General features: G+C 45.4%; 1 protein-coding gene across 3 annotated transcripts; it reads left to right on the forward strand.

Annotated features, from left to right (window-relative positions):
- Nucleotides 1-1,681: 1,681 nt before the first annotated feature.
- CD4 (CD4 molecule) lies at nucleotides 1,682-14,590 on the forward strand. 3 transcript variants are annotated; one of them, XM_040573597.1, is made up of 12 exons: nucleotides 1,695-1,785; nucleotides 2,178-2,257; nucleotides 7,862-7,940; nucleotides 8,149-8,280; nucleotides 10,630-10,791; nucleotides 10,877-11,020; nucleotides 11,261-11,536; nucleotides 11,973-12,335; nucleotides 12,451-12,693; nucleotides 12,784-12,902; nucleotides 13,151-13,218; nucleotides 14,240-14,590. In XM_040573597.1, the coding sequence occupies exons 4-12, from the start codon at nucleotides 8,220-8,222 to the stop codon at nucleotides 14,253-14,255; spliced, it is 1,452 nt and encodes a 483-aa protein (XP_040429531.1). In that variant the 5' UTR covers nucleotides 1,695-1,785; nucleotides 2,178-2,257; nucleotides 7,862-7,940; nucleotides 8,149-8,219; the 3' UTR covers nucleotides 14,256-14,590. The 3 variants fall into 3 exon arrangements, with proteins under 3 accessions (XP_040429523.1, XP_040429531.1, XP_040429539.1); XM_040573589.1 differs by lacking the exon at nucleotides 7,862-7,940 and having other exon boundaries at nucleotides 1,682-2,257; XM_040573605.1 differs by lacking the exons at nucleotides 1,695-1,785; nucleotides 12,784-12,902 and having other exon boundaries at nucleotides 1,867-2,257.
- The last annotated feature ends 498 nt before the right edge of the window (nucleotides 14,591-15,088 follow it).

Here is a 15,088-nt window from a genome sequence, read left to right on the forward strand (position 1 = left end):
TCTCTGCACTGAGCTCAACAAGGATCTGTTACTCACCAACCCCAGCCTGGAAAAAAATACTGCTAGTGTTGGGATTAGAACAAATGGAGACAGCACAGGGTGGGTGGGGGGTGTCTCTGCAAAGGAGAAAACGTGGAAAAATGAGACTCACAGATCTGTCTGTGGGGAGCACTGTGTAGTGCTGGGTCTCTACATCCTGCTCAGCCACTGGGTCCATGTGTGATGCTGGATAGGCCCCAGTTCCCCCGTGGGTGCAGTACAGCAACTGTCCCTGTGAGGTGAGAACCAGGCTAACATGGAATTTAAAAAAACATTTAAATATTTATGAGAAATATTACATTCAGAAGAAAGGCTGGCTAATATTATTCATCCCTCCTGGATTCTGATGTTTAATTAATGCTTGCAAAGTGCTTTGAGATGCTTGGATGAAAGCGATACAAACATGTTGGCACATGCTGTGACCCCCAGTCCCAGAGGCACCTGCAAGGCAGACGAGGGCTGCTCACCGTACTGCTGTATCAGCTCTGAACTCTCCTTGCATGGAGAACGGGTCTGTGTGGGGCCAGGCCTGCAGCTTTGTCACCTCATAACCACAGCCCCGTTTCTCCTTGCTACCCTGCAGTGAGTTCAAGTGTGCTTTGGAAGGTTGACCCCCTCAGGGTATGCTATTACTGGCTGGTATTTGCAGTGACATAAACCAACTGCTTAAAAACAACCTGGGGTTTCTGCATTACAGCATGCCGGAGAAAGAAAATGCAAACCAGAATACGTGCGAGCTGCAGCAGCATCTCAATGCCCCAGCGTGCCCTATCCAAGCCCTGAGATGCCACAGTCACAGCCTGACTTTACTGAGCTCCATGTTTCCCAGGACAGCCTTGCTCTGGCGGATAGGCCCAGAAGGGACATGTCTGGGCATCTGAGAGCGTTTGGGAGATACTGAAGTGATGTGGCAGGGTCTCGCAGGAAAGCCATGTCTCAGAATGAGGCTCTCAGATGCTCTGGGCACTGGCCAGGCTGTCACCCACCCCATCCCAGCCAGCCCCATAGCTTCGATCTGGCCACTGGGAAGTTTCTGCCTCTCACAGGTGGGTCTCTCCCTATGATGGGGCAACTTCATATTTCTCCAAAGATATGATGAATGGACCAGCTGTTGCACTTGAGGCCTGATCAGTGGTGTTCTCTTTACACCTGGTGTTACTTTATGAACCTCAGTGCTGCCCCTGCTCCTCCAAAGCGTTGGTTCTGTCTCTCAACCCCATCCTCTAGACAAAGGGGCAAGTGACGGCTTGGAGGAGAAGAGTGGGTGGCACAGAGATGAAATCTCAGCTGTGTCTGGGGCTCAGTGGGTTTCCGTCGTCTTGGCTGAGGCTGGGATTCGGAGAGATAGACACCAAATGTGGGTGGGAAACCACAAAAGCCCCCCTCCTCCACCCTACAGGGAAGGGAAACAGCTGAGATTCAGTAGTGGTGTAGATTACTGGAGACAACAAAGTTAAAGAAAAAAAACTCACCCCGAATCTCAGCTGTACTCCAGACAGGTGACCCAAACACACCCTCAAGTGGTCCCCCTTGTCTCTGCCCTAACTAACCCTGGCCATTTCTAAACCACTAGGCCTGGTGGCCAAGCCCCAGCTGGGCAGGTGGCGCAGCTTTGTCATCGCTCTGAGCATCCCCTGGGGGACGGCCCGTGGCCAGCTCCTCAGATGTGGTTCCTCTTAGCAGCAGTGCAAGAGACAGGCTTGGAAACGGTGGTCAGCTTTCTTTTACAGGTCATTAGAGGCTCGGGTGAGGTCCAGATCTGCTCAGCTAACACACTAATTTGCAAGCTTTCTTTGACAGTAGAGCAGAACGGGTTTCTAACCGCTCGCTTTCCAGCCTCAGCCCTGTCATGGCCTCTCACCAGTTGCCATATGGCCAATAGGCTCTCTCTGTTTTACGTACTCATTCTCCCCAGGCATCGTAGTACATAGCCTTCCGTTATGGTCTGCATTTCTGTTCACACCCAGCAGCGAGATCACATGCATTTGGAAAGTCACCATCCACCTAGAGAAGCTCACAGATGCCAGCAGAACCCGGGCCGGCGGCGAGACCTTGCTGATGCTCTGGCTGAAGAGGAGGAGACAAAGGCCAACATCTGTTGAGCAGCTTTCTGAACATCAGCTTCATTCTTCTTTCAGTTGTAGCTGCGTCAGATCATTTACGGCAGGTGACAAGCACAAGGAGACAGAAACACACAGGCAGAGAGGGAGAAAAAGAGGTAAGGAAACTTTTTTTTTTTTTTCTGAAAAGAGAAGCTAATCTGTTTTCGTTTTTTTTTATGTTGTAACTAACTTTACTATTTCACATGAGTTGCTGTTTCGGCCAGGACGAGGAACGGATAGGTTTTGCCCCACTTAAAGTTCTGATGCAAAACCTTCTTGAACTTTTGACTTGATAATGCTTCTGTCTGTGCAGTTCTCCAAGGCCTTTTATTTTTAACTAAGTGGTATTCTGCCTGGATTTTTCCATGAAAGGGGGGGATTTTATTTTTTTTTTTAAAAAAAAAAGGAGCTATGAAAAGATCAACCTGCCTTGGAGACTGGGGATCTCACAGATCTCTTACACACATGTATAGGGACAGTTCTGGGAAATGCCCTATAGAAGGGCTCGTCACTGATGACCACATATCCCCAAGGGTTGGAAATGCACTGGGGAGAAGCCCTCCACCACCAGCTGCCACTTGCTATCACCTTCTCCATATGCCCTTCAGGAAGGTGAACTTTATTCTAAAAAATAAGAAATCCTGAAAAATAAAAGGATGCCAATATCTAGCTAATGAGGGAAGCCAGTTTAAATGTGTACGTACCAAGACGATGAAGGTCTGTTCTGATAATCTCATCTGCCTGGCTCACTGCGTAACACAGGCTGCAGCTGCAGCCTAATCCACTAGCTCAGGGCTGGGTGAGCAGTATCTCATGCAGAAAGAGGAGTCCTTTCAATTTAAGGACACCAGAAAAGCTTTACCCCTTCATGGGCTGCCGCACTGTTAAAAACTGGAGTTTCATTTCTGGGTAAATTTTTCATCTTTCGGATGGTGAATTCTGCTCAAGCTTTGTCAGCTGCCCCAAAATATTCCGCTGCATGGTACATTAAATTTGAGCTCAGGTTATTGCTTAATGTTCTCCACTATAAAATAAGCAGTCCTCTTAAGTCTCTTGTGCATGTTATCCTCAATTCAGTTCATAAACCTTTTCTTTATCCTCCCCAACGTTTCATCAAACATGGCTGCCCAAACTGCCTGCGATGCAGCAGCACTTTTCTCACCTAAACAGAGCAAAATCACCATCCCGTTCCTGCTCACTGTTCTTAGACATGCCCTTTCTGCCACAGCCTCACATGGGGACTGTGTATTCATGGGAGAACAACATCTCCTAGCCACCCCAGATATAAGGGGGCATGTTTTTGCTCTGAAGGGGCTGGTATACGCAGCCTTGCTGCACTGATGTAATCAATTTGGATATAGACCCTTTTCCAGTCCGGCCTGCACATCGAGTAGACTGCCTGTAAGATCTCCATGTTGCTATTTCGGCAGCTGCATCAGTGACACCTGGACCACATGCTGTGTGTGCACATGGCATGGGAAGGCAACGGAGGGCCTGTCTTTGGAGGACATCTTTGTGCCGTTTGCTAGTCACGGCCTCCTTGAAAGTCACCCCTGGGCTTTAATTGCAAACTTCTGGATGAAAAACTGGGTGCAAAGCCAAAAGGAGCAGGGCTAGAAGGAAAGAAATGGCGCTAGGCAGAAGGGAAAAGCTCAGAAATTGCACGCTGAAATGTCTGTGATGCAGAGGGAGGTCTTGTTTTCCTCTCTGCTGGGCTGCAGAGATGGAGCCATTTCTGGTGGTCTCCATGTGGGTCCAGACACACAGCCAGATCATGAGGACTTTGTGGCCAAATGAAACGTGGATGGTTCCCACGTGGTGGCCTCGGCACCCTGCCCCATCCCAGCGTAGGGACCTCTCCCTTGGGGGGGTGTAGGAGGGGAGGTGGCTGGCACTGCTCGATTGCATCCTCCTGGGAGCAGCTGTGAAGGGTCAATGCTTGTCTTACATGGCAGAGCACTTGAGCAGAAATCAAGGCAGGGTCACAGCTGGTCTCATCTATGCTGTGTGACAGCTGGGCTGGTTCATGCTCCAGGGCTTAGTGGGACCATGGATCCCATGCAATGACCTCCAATTTTATTGTCTCTTTGCTTTCACTGGCTATTTTTGTTGCATTTGGTCTCTTACTCTCTCTACGGCTCACACATGCCTTAATGTTAATGAGCATTTTCAAGGGAATCACTGATTAGCAAAACAGCCAGATCAGCTTTGCTTTACATGTTTAAATTGAGAAGAAGCGACACGATCCCCACTGAGCAGCTGCACCCCACAGCCCCAAATTCACACCCAACTGAGGCACAGTCGTGAGAGGCAGCTGCATCCCTCAGCCCTTGCCTGGCAGCAGCCACAGGGGAAATGGGTTGTAGCAGCCGGGGCTGAGCAGTGTGCCCTGCTGTGGAGCTGCTGCTGCTGCTGCTGCAAGATCAAAAGCACAGCCACAAGCAAGAGCGAGGGGAGAAAACAAGGAAACCACAAGGCATGAAAGCAGCTCACAAACGTACCGAGGAGGAGATGGCCTACTCTGCAGGAGGAGTGGTTTCTGTTTTTTTTCTTTTCTTTTCTTTTCTTTTCTTTTCTTTTCTTTTTTTCTTTAATTTCGGTTTCCTACAGTGTCATGCTGGTGTCAGCCTGGGGGACAGCTCTCTGCAGCCACCACCCCACGAGGCTCTCTGGAGCAGATGTTCTTCAGGCCAGGCTTGGTCCTGCAGCCATCACTCCCTCACTAAATCCACTTGCTGCCGCGGCTCTCTTTTTTCCCCAGCCCCTGGGGAGGCAGGGATCATTAAAAGAAGTCGAGAAGGAAATTAAAGCAGTTTAGTAAGAGGGGGAAGTTAAAATGAAATGGAAATCAATGTTCACTTGGGAGGGAGCCCTGCTCCTCCTTTGCTAGATGTGCTAATAAATCAGGTGTGCCCAGGCTGTTTCTGGCACAGAGTCTGACTAGCGTGAGATGGTTTGGGCTATTAAACTCACTTAACCTACAAAATAAACTGGCTACGTGCCAGCTGCCTAATGGGAGTGGTCGCTGGCCCATCTCAACACTTAAATGGATCCTGGGATTCGCTTGGGAGGGGTAGAGTTGTCCTGGGCCAAAAACGCATCAGGAAATGTTCTAGCGATTTAACAGGGCTGGTGGGTATGTTCCAGTGCCTGGAGATGTTCCCTGACACCACTTAATTTATGACTACCACCACAAGATACAGCTGGGCTGCCTGTAAGGAGGCTGCAGGTCTGCTACGGGCATCAGCTAATGAGACCTGCTTGCTAAGTTGGCACAGCAGGCATACTCGCTGAGGTCTGTGAACTCCTGAATACCATTGCCCACACTATGACATGGAGGGATACAGAAGGAGGTAGAAAGACAGAAAAAAAAAAAAAGAGAAGTGGCGTGAATGAGAAGCAGAAGTAAACAGGGAGAGAGAAAGCATATGAAAGAAACGCTAGCTGGAGGCAACCCATTTTCCCCACTGACTCATAAGATGTAGGTGGTCATCACCATGTTGTAGGGACCTGCCACAGACATATGGAGATTAGTGTGAATGGAAAAGGAATGGAGATATATATGTGTGTAATCACAGGAAGAAACAGCAGAACAATGTATGAAATGTGCCTCAACCTGCATCTATCAAACTGTGCAAGGTCAGCAGTTCACTGGCACCATGGCACGTGCTTCAGTTGTGGGGTTTTGTTCAACTACCAGAGAGAAAGAAGGTGAAGAACAAACTGAAGCCGTAAGATGACGGGAAAATGGAGATTCCCATACAACATAACATTATGATAATTTATGATACAACGTAAAATGATGGCACGTGACTCAGCAATTTTGCTAATTTCTACTTGATCACCTCCAGGCTTTATATAAAGTTTAATGACTCAAAATATTCAAAACACAGCACTGAGGCTGTTAATTAGTAGATATCACTGCAGGGTGGGTGCTTACTTTTCCTACTGGTCTCACTGGGACAGGTGATGTGAATATTCGCAGCAAGGACTAGGTTTCCTCTATGGTCTCAGTATGATATAGCTCATGCAAATATTCCCTGGGGATGGCTTTTTTTTTTTTTAATTTAATTTTATTTTATTTTACTTTGTATGAGGAAAGCTGCAAATTTTCTCTGACTGTGCCTTTGCCCTCTGTTTCGCTTCTGATGGTGCACATGGCTGCTGTCTTGCTCTTGCACCTGTATTTTTTATGTGTGTTCATCTGTCTAGCTGTCAGATTGTCAGTCACCTGACCTCCATGTAAACATAACACTGATGTTTTCATCTTCTCTTTGATAGTTTAATGTGTTCTGGTAATTCAAATTAATTTCAATATTAAATTATCCTCTACTGAAATATATTATACTTAATATTGCACATAGTACACATAAATGTAGTATTAAAATACTATCATCTTTCCTTCTTTCTTTTTCTTTCTTTCTTTCTTTCTTTCTTTCTTTTTCTTTCTTTCTTTCTTGCTTGCTTTCTTTTTCTTTCTTTCCTTCCTTCCTTCCTTCCGTCCTTCCTTCTTTCTTTCTCTCTCTTTCTTTCTTTCTCTTTCTTTCTTTCTCTTTCTTTCTTTCTTTCTTTCTTTCTTTCTTTCTTTCTTTTTCTTTCTTTCTCTTTCTTTCTTTTTCTTTCTTTCTCTTTCTTTCTCTTTCTTTCTTTCTCTCCCTCTCTCTTTCTCTCTCTCTTTCTCTCTTTCTCTCTTTCTCTCTTTCTTTCCAGCATACTTTCTTCTTCCTCTCTTCTTCTGAGGAGGGAGAGTGAGAAAGTGGTTGTGGTGGAGTTTAGCTGCCCAGCAAGGTAAAAACACCACACTTCTACTAGCTATAGCTGAGTGACCTTCCCATCAGCTATTCTGCTGACTTCTCTGAAAACTGATGTGTGTTTGTTGTTGTTGTTGTTGTTTTTGTTATGGATCTAGATCTCTCCTCACATCCCCACTACATACCAGTCCTGTTTCTGATATCTGAATTTCTCCTTTGGTAGCAGCCAGAGTGTTCTCCCATACTCCATTAAAACGGGATCTGGTTTGTTCAGATCGCTCCCCACTGCTTGCCCCCTGAGCTTTGTCAGCTTCTGTTCATTTGAGGACACAGAGTTTTTATGTTTCGGATGCTGTAGCTCACGTAATTCGCTCATCTATATTTGTTGGATTTTCCCCAGTCTTCGTTTAAAAGGTTCTTCCTTTTAATGTCAGCATACGGGTTCTGTTTTAGTTTAAATGAAGCCTCTCTTGCTTTAGATGGAGCCTGTGCTTTCTGTACAGCCCCCCAGTGCTCTCTGAGTTGCCCAGCTCCCGATAACCTCCTGCCCCCCTTCTGTACAGCACTTTCTCTGTTACACTCCGCAACTCTCGCACTCCATCTGGCCCTACGCCACCTTCTAGAAGCACTTGTAGCTTTGCACTTCCTGCCTTACAAGTTAAGTTTGCCTGCGAAATCCCTTCTGACCTGCCTCTACGCTGTCAGTGTTCACACAGTACCTTCCAGCTCCCCTGCACAAACTTGACGTCCTTCAGCCTCTGCCTCACCTGACCTGGGGGTGGGATGCTTCTGTGCTGCCCCAGTCTCCCTGTGCTGTCAGCTTCTCCTTGGCCTCCAGAGGTGCCTTGGGCATCTCTGTCTGTGTGACCACAGATGCCAGGAACAAGTTGTTCTGGGACTTTCCACTTAAGGTTTTGTTACCATCAGTGCAATTTCTTCTTTCTGACCTCATTCCTCCCTTTGCCTCAGACCTCTTGTTGAATAGCCCTGAGAATTCAAACACATCTTTCCAAGAACATCAGACTTGGTGGTTATCAAGATTTTTAAGGTAAGAAATAAGTAGAAAAAAACAATTAAAAAAATACAAATAAGAGCCTAAAGATGGCATTAATCATACAGCCATAAAATCACAAACAGAGATAGATGGAAGGAGACCTCTGCATGTCTCCAGCCCAACCTCCTGCTTATATTTCGACTACTTTATATCACAAGGCCTGAAAATTAATCACTATTAACAGAGCATTTGGGTCTTCCAGGATAGCATTCCTTGGTACCGGCAGCATCTCCAGCCCTTCAGCTTGCAGCAGGGAGGAGCATTCCCACGAGGATGGAGTTGTGTGGTACAGCAGCAAGCAGCGTGCGTGCTGTCTTCATGGTTCTGCAGCTGGGTGAGTCCCCAGCTGCTCTGGGAAAACACCCTGCTGATGCTTACGGACTTCCCACAAGCCTCGCGGCATTTGGGGTGTTTTCAGGCTCCTCACAATTTGCCATCGTAAGCAGGAAGGGGTGGTAGCAACCCAACATGTAGCTGGGACAACGTTGACATAAAAGACAAGACCACCAGCTGGGGAAGATGTTGTGCCATTCAGAGCCAAGGTTCACAGAAGTTGTATAAATGTGAAGAAATGCTTGATAAGGAATTTGTCCTCTGGGCAGAGCCATTTCCTGAGCCAAAAACAGCCCAGGTCCCACATACTGAGCACAGGGTGTAAAATACTGCCTGGGTAAAAACTTGTGCATTTCTGATCACAGATTTGCAGATTTCTGATCACAGATTTGATGTTACCAGCTTGCTCAGTTTGACTGCTAATATTATTACAATTGGTGAACTTTTTAGTGCTCTTTTCCCAGGAATGGAAGGTGACTGAACAAAGCCAAATCTGCATTTCTAAAATGCTCAGCTTTGATTCCTCTGGTAGCAGTGAAAAGTTTGAAACTCTTTTATGCACCCTAAAGCCAAAAGCATGGCAAAAGACACCAAGATACTCTTGTTAATAAAGTTTATAATTTCTCCATTTTAGACCAACTAATCATTTTCCATTACCCAATGTGTGGTTATTGAAACACCTGCTATTGGCAGTGCTGCAAACTACCCACGTTCTTGGAGGAATGTGTAACTTGTGGAAACCTCTCACTTAAGCTCATGTAAACTTTTCATTTTACACTTCTGGGGTGCTCCAGTACTAGAACAACTGAGAAACTTGCAGCCCCATGCAGGTGAGGCAGTTCTGAGAGCTTATCAGCAGTCAGCCAGGAGACCACAACCCCCTCATTTCCAGTCATAACTCTGGCAACTCCATCTCCTTCTGGCAGTCTCCTGACGAATTTTCTTTCCAGTGAAGGAAAGGAATTGGTTCTTCCAAGAAATCATTCCTAACATTTCTTCAACCTTAGGCATCTTACTTCTTTTACTCTCACATATCCCTCAATGCTAGAACAGGAACCTGATGTTAAACAAATCATTTTCTCTTTCCTTCTTTCCTCCTTTCCTCCTTTCCTCCTTTCCTTCCTTCCTTCCTTCCTTCCTTCCTTCCTTCCTTCCTTCCTTCCTATCTTCTTTCTTTCTCTTTCTCTTTCTTTTTCTCTTTCTCTCTTTCTCTTTCTTTCTTTCCTTCTTTCTTTCTTTCTCTCTTTCTCTCTTTCTCTCTTTCTTTCTTTCTCTTTCTCTTTCTTTTTTTTCCTTCCTTCCTTCCTTCCTTCCTTCCTTCCTTCCTTCCTTCCTTCCTTTCTTTTTCTTTCTTTCTTTCTCTCTCTTTCTCTCTTTCTTTCTTTCTTTTTTCCCTTTCTCTTTCTTCCTTCCTTCCTTCCTTTCTTTTTCTCTTTCTTTCTTTCTTTCTTTCTTTCTTTCTTTCTTTCTTTCTTTCTTTCTTTCTCTTTCTCTTTCTTTCTTTCTTTCTCTTTCTCTTTCTTTCTTTCTTTTTTTCTCTTTCTCTTTCTTCTTTCCTTCCTTCCTTCCTTCCTTCCTTCCTTCCTTCCTTTCTTTTTCTCTTTCTTTCTTTCTTTCTTTCTTTCTTTCTTTTTCTTTCTTTCTTTCCAGCATACTTTCTTCTTCCTCTCTTCTTCTGAGGAGGGAGAGTGAGAAGGTGGTTGTGGTGGAGTTTAGCTGTCCAGCAAGGTAAAACCGCCACACTTCTACTAGCTATAGTTGAGTGACCTTTCTTTCTCTTCCTTCCTTCCTTCCTTCCTTCCTTCCTTCCTTCCTTCCTTCCTTCCTTCCTTCCTTCCTTCCTTCCTTCCATTTTTCTGGGCTTTCAATCTTACTCCGTGTAAAAATTGGAAGAAAGGGTGACCAACTTTGCCAGCGCTGCCTCATCTTGCCTAGGGAGTAAAGGAGAGGTGGCACATGCAGCCCAGCTTTTGCTGCCAGCATGACAACGTAATCTTGTCCAGAAGGAAACAATTGTTTCAGTAAAACTGTTGATGTCTCAGAATTGTGAGTTTTGGTGAATCCACCATAACCACTGGCATTTTCCCTGTTTCTAACATATGTAAAACAGAATAGCAATTAGTCAGATAAAGACCTTGAAGTGGAGAGGAGGGAAGCTGTGGAGTTGAAAAGGAAAGGGGTTGGTTAATGAGATAAAGAAAGGGAAAATTCAGAAACTGAGGATAATCTTCTCAGTATCTGGAAAAGGGAGGAGAGAAATCTGCATCTTCCTGGAGCAATGGGAAGTATTCACTAAACCATCCTTCAGAAAGTTAATGTATGCTAATTTCTGGGACATATTGACTTTCAGGTCTGACCCACATTATGGCTCATCAACAACAGATTGGGGTTGAGGGAAAGGATGTGACCCTGAACTGTAAAAGGCATGACAAAGATGTGACCTGGAAGTACAAGAATGATGCAGTATCTCCTACTACTATTATACAGCTCTCAACTGGGAAGATATTTAAAGGTAAGTCTTCCAATTCAAGACCCATTCTCCCCAGTATGTGGCTAAAAAATCTCTTCCCTCCTAAACAAGCTTATTTTTCCAAAAGGCAGAGCTCCAATGTCAGATCGGTCTGAAATAAACCAGAACAGTAAATATCTGAAGGTGTCAAACTTGAGGATCTCTGATGCTGGCACCTACATCTGTGAATGTGGCTCTGACAGTAACAGCATCTCACTACATGTCGTTAAATGTGAGTGACTAGAGGGACCGTATTCATAAGGAGGTGAGGGGGGGAGGAGACCACAAAGCCCTGAGAAACATCTCTGCTGGCATTCTTTATCCAGATGCATATCTTCTGGTCTGGGCTATCGGAGTTCATTTCCCCTCCATCACCAGGTCACGAAGTCTCTATGCTCACTTTGCTGTGACACCTTTCCTTCACCTGCATAAAGAGGAGTTGATTCACTGCCTAGGCCTTTTCTCTTTACAGTGACAATCTCTTCAAATGGGCACTTCCTGCCAGATGATGACCTCGAGCTGACTTTCATGCACAACTCACACAATTCTCAACCCCGTTTTAGCATCACATTGTTTAACAGTCAGAACAGCATAGTGACACCAGACACCTTGCAAAACGAGGCCCCTCGAAAATACGTACTGAAGCTAAAGCAACTGAAGACTACGGACAGCGGGACCTGGATGTGTAACATGCATTCAGACTCTCCATCGATTAGTCAGAACATCTCCTTTAATGTGAAGGTATTAGGTATGTGACAACAAAAATGCAACCTACGTGCAGGCTCTGGAAACGGTGCTCCCTCCAGTCCCTGAGCCGAGATACCATTTTCCAGCATCCCAAGCGATGGCATTCCAGGGTCCCTGGGCCTCCAGCGCTGCAGCTGGAGGATTGCTCTGCTGCCTGAGCTCTGTCCCACACTTCCTTCCATTTCCCTTTCCAGGCTTGCCCTAAAAGATCTTCTTCTTCTTGGGATCTGTTCTCAGCTCTGGCAAGCTTGGGAGCTTTGGCTCTTTAAATCTACATTCAGACACTAACTGCTTACCCTCCCTGAGATATCTTGTGGCTTTTCTCTGAGTCCTCTTTCATATGAGCACGGGGTGCATCTCTCCAGGCCAAGGGTGCACATGGGGAAGGACAGCCATGTCTTTCCCTGCCCCTGTATTCCTGTCTCTTCTGCATTCAGGATTTGAGAATACACACTTGGAAAGAATGTATGCAGCTGCTGACAGCACCGTGACCTTGTCATGGCATCTGAACTTCCAGAAGATAGGGTGGAAAAAATTTTTCACAGGACAAGTGATTTGGACACAAGCAAACTTGAGTAAAGCAATCACTCTACTTGATTTCAACGCCACAGCAGATGGACAGCTGCATGAAACTAAACAAAGTAGCCAGGCTTTGTTTGAAATACCTGAAATGCAACGTGACAGTACCGTAAAAGTGAAACTCCCCAAAATCCAGTTGAGGCAGTCTGGAGAGTACACGTGCCAGCTGCTGTACAACAGAAGATACATACAAAGCAAGGCAGAGCTGGTGGTGATGCAAGGTGAGAGAAACAGAAGTGGATAAGGAGATGAGGGGCTGTAGAAACCTGGAAGCCACAAGAGTATGCATGGACCAATCTTCCCATCCTGTCACTCATCATTTTCTTATCTTTCCAGTGTCTGCTAACCCTCCTGGGCCACTCCCTAAAGGGGCTGAGATGACACTGCTCTGCCAGGTGTCCGGCCCCATCTCGTCTAATGTCCACTTGCTCTGGGAACGTGTTAATGGGACTCAGATGGACATCAAGAAGTCAAAACAGAGTGAAACACAGGTGGAGGCGAAGGTCACTGCTGCAGGGGTGTGGAACTGTCACCTGATGGAAGACAATAACACGAAACTCAGCCTTAATTACACCGTGGGTATGGAAATTAGCATCATATCCCTGCCTCCACCCAAAAGCCATAAAGTTCCCTTTCTATCTGTCTCTGATGACTTTTCTCCCTCCACAGAAGAAGCTCCTGTTTGGATTAGCTATACAGTAATTGGAGTGACTATTGGAGCTGGTGTGTTGATGTTTGTCCTTGTATGCCTGGGCATAATGGTTGGTATGAGCTGGCAGCGGAGAAGGGTGAGTGCCCTGGTCCCTGTGAAGGATAAAGAGAGGACAATCTCCCCAGACCACAGGAGGAATCTGATTTTCTCTCTGGAGATGGGGCAGAATAGATAAAGGGTCAATCCTTACACTGAAAGCAGATGGTTAGAGATGGCCAGTCTGCAGATAGTGGCAATGTCAGAAAGTACCTTAATACCACTTCAGTGGAAAACAATTTAAGCATGAAAACATCCAATCGTTATTTATCCCTTCTCTCCTGGCAGCAACGGGCAAAAAGGATGGCACGAGCAAGACAGCACTTGCTGGAAAAGAAGACATGTCAATGTCAACAGTAAGTGAGGGCACCTGTAACGGGCAGACTGGTTTCAAGAGAGGGGAGATGGATAGTCAAGTGGGGAGCAATGGAGCATAAGCCTGCTTGGTGCCTACACTACAGCTGCATTTCAGTATTTTCAGCTCTTTCTCATGTTATGTTTATGAGTTATGAGCTACATTTAATGAATTTCCTGTTACGTCCCAAACCCATGGTAGTATTGTGCTGGCAAGCTTTTGAGCAGAAGTTTCACTTGAATTACTTTGGTGTTGAGACATGTTGGCCAAACCCAAGCAGGAGCTCTAGAATCCCAGTAGATCTGGGACATGGATATCAAGGTTGTAAATACCAAGGTGAAAGACACACAACCAACCACAAAAACGAAGGACGAAAACTAAGATTTAAAAATCCATTATGCCCATAATATGGCTCCAGTTCTGCTATCACAGTGCTGAACTACAATCTGTGAAAATCACCAATAACCTCCTGGGAACAAGGAAAGAGAAGAAAAAATCACAGGACACTGTGAGCCATTCCCTCTCCCAAATACATTGGGTGATACGAAATACATCACCATGTCCTAGCCCTTTTCATGGGGGCAAGGATTTCTCAGCAGAGGTTTGCCCTTTTGCAGGTCTTTAAACTTGTGTGATATCAGGTCTCAGAAGCAGCTGTGGAGAAACATTGGCAGCTACCCTACCACTGAAAGTGGAGAGATAAGGACAGTATAAATAATTGGATGAACCAGTTCAAGAGATGGAAATATACAGAACTTGACTTCTGCTCAACTTTAACTGGTGACAGTGGAAAACTGTAATAGTTTCACCTATGTTTTTTTCCCTGCCACTGAGAATTCAGTGAGAATGAATAACTGACAAATACTACTTCATAGTTAGGATGTGTATGTGATGAAAAGTTGGTTAGCATAACACGTGTGGAAGAATTCACCTCTCTACACTGGGTAAAGACATGGGGGCTGGCTGGCTTCAAAGTGTCACCTCTATGACATTGGTACTAATGCAATGCTTTTCTCTTGCAGCCGGATGAATAAGTAGTACTGCAGGCTGACAAAGTCTCTGACTGTCCCTAAACACCTGCCAGCCCATAGTGCTCTGTGAATCCACCTCCCTTCCTCTTGTTTTGATATCATTCCTTATGCCTTCGTTATTCTCCCCATATAATGCCATGAGGGGAAGTCGTCTGATGAGGAGTCAATGCACAAGACAAGAAACCCTTAAGGGTTATGACTGAGCTCTATAAGGAGGGACACTGAATATATATACATATGCTTGTATTTTGCTCATGCACGTAATTTGTCCATCTTGTGGAACTGATTTTATATCTGCTTCTTTTATCCACCTGAGTTACAATAAATTACTTCAGGATAGTTGTGGGGTTTTTGTTGTTTTTTTTTTTGGTTTGTTTTTTTTTGTTGTTTTCAAGCTGTATTATTATTGTTGTTGTTGTTGTTGTTGTTGTTGTTGTTATTTGTCTGAGGGACAGTCTTCTGGCTCAAATCTGCATTTCTGCCTTTCCCCCCAGGATGTAGTATCTTGATTCTCAGTCTCCTGCTTCCCTGGCCACCACCAAGCTTCCCTAACTCCCTGAAACCTATTTGACTTTCCTCAGCAACCTCGGCCTCACAGCACTGCCTAGCCTCATCCCCAGCTTGCAGCCTTTACCTTACCCACAACAAACCTGTGCACAAATGAAAACATCACAAACAACGGGGTAATTCAGGAAGGCAGTTCAGGACACCAACAACTTCTGGAAAACAGAGCTTTAGGAAGCTGTGAGTGTTGATCTAGGAAGTAAGTTTGGGAAAGAGGTGACAATTTCATGGAACAAAAGATACTTGGACTGCGTAAGCCGGCAGATGCTTTTGGGA

Source organism: Cygnus olor, chromosome 1, assembly GCF_009769625.2.
Source record: "Cygnus olor isolate bCygOlo1 chromosome 1, bCygOlo1.pri.v2, whole genome shotgun sequence".
NCBI lineage: Eukaryota > Metazoa > Chordata > Aves > Anseriformes > Anatidae > Cygnus > Cygnus olor.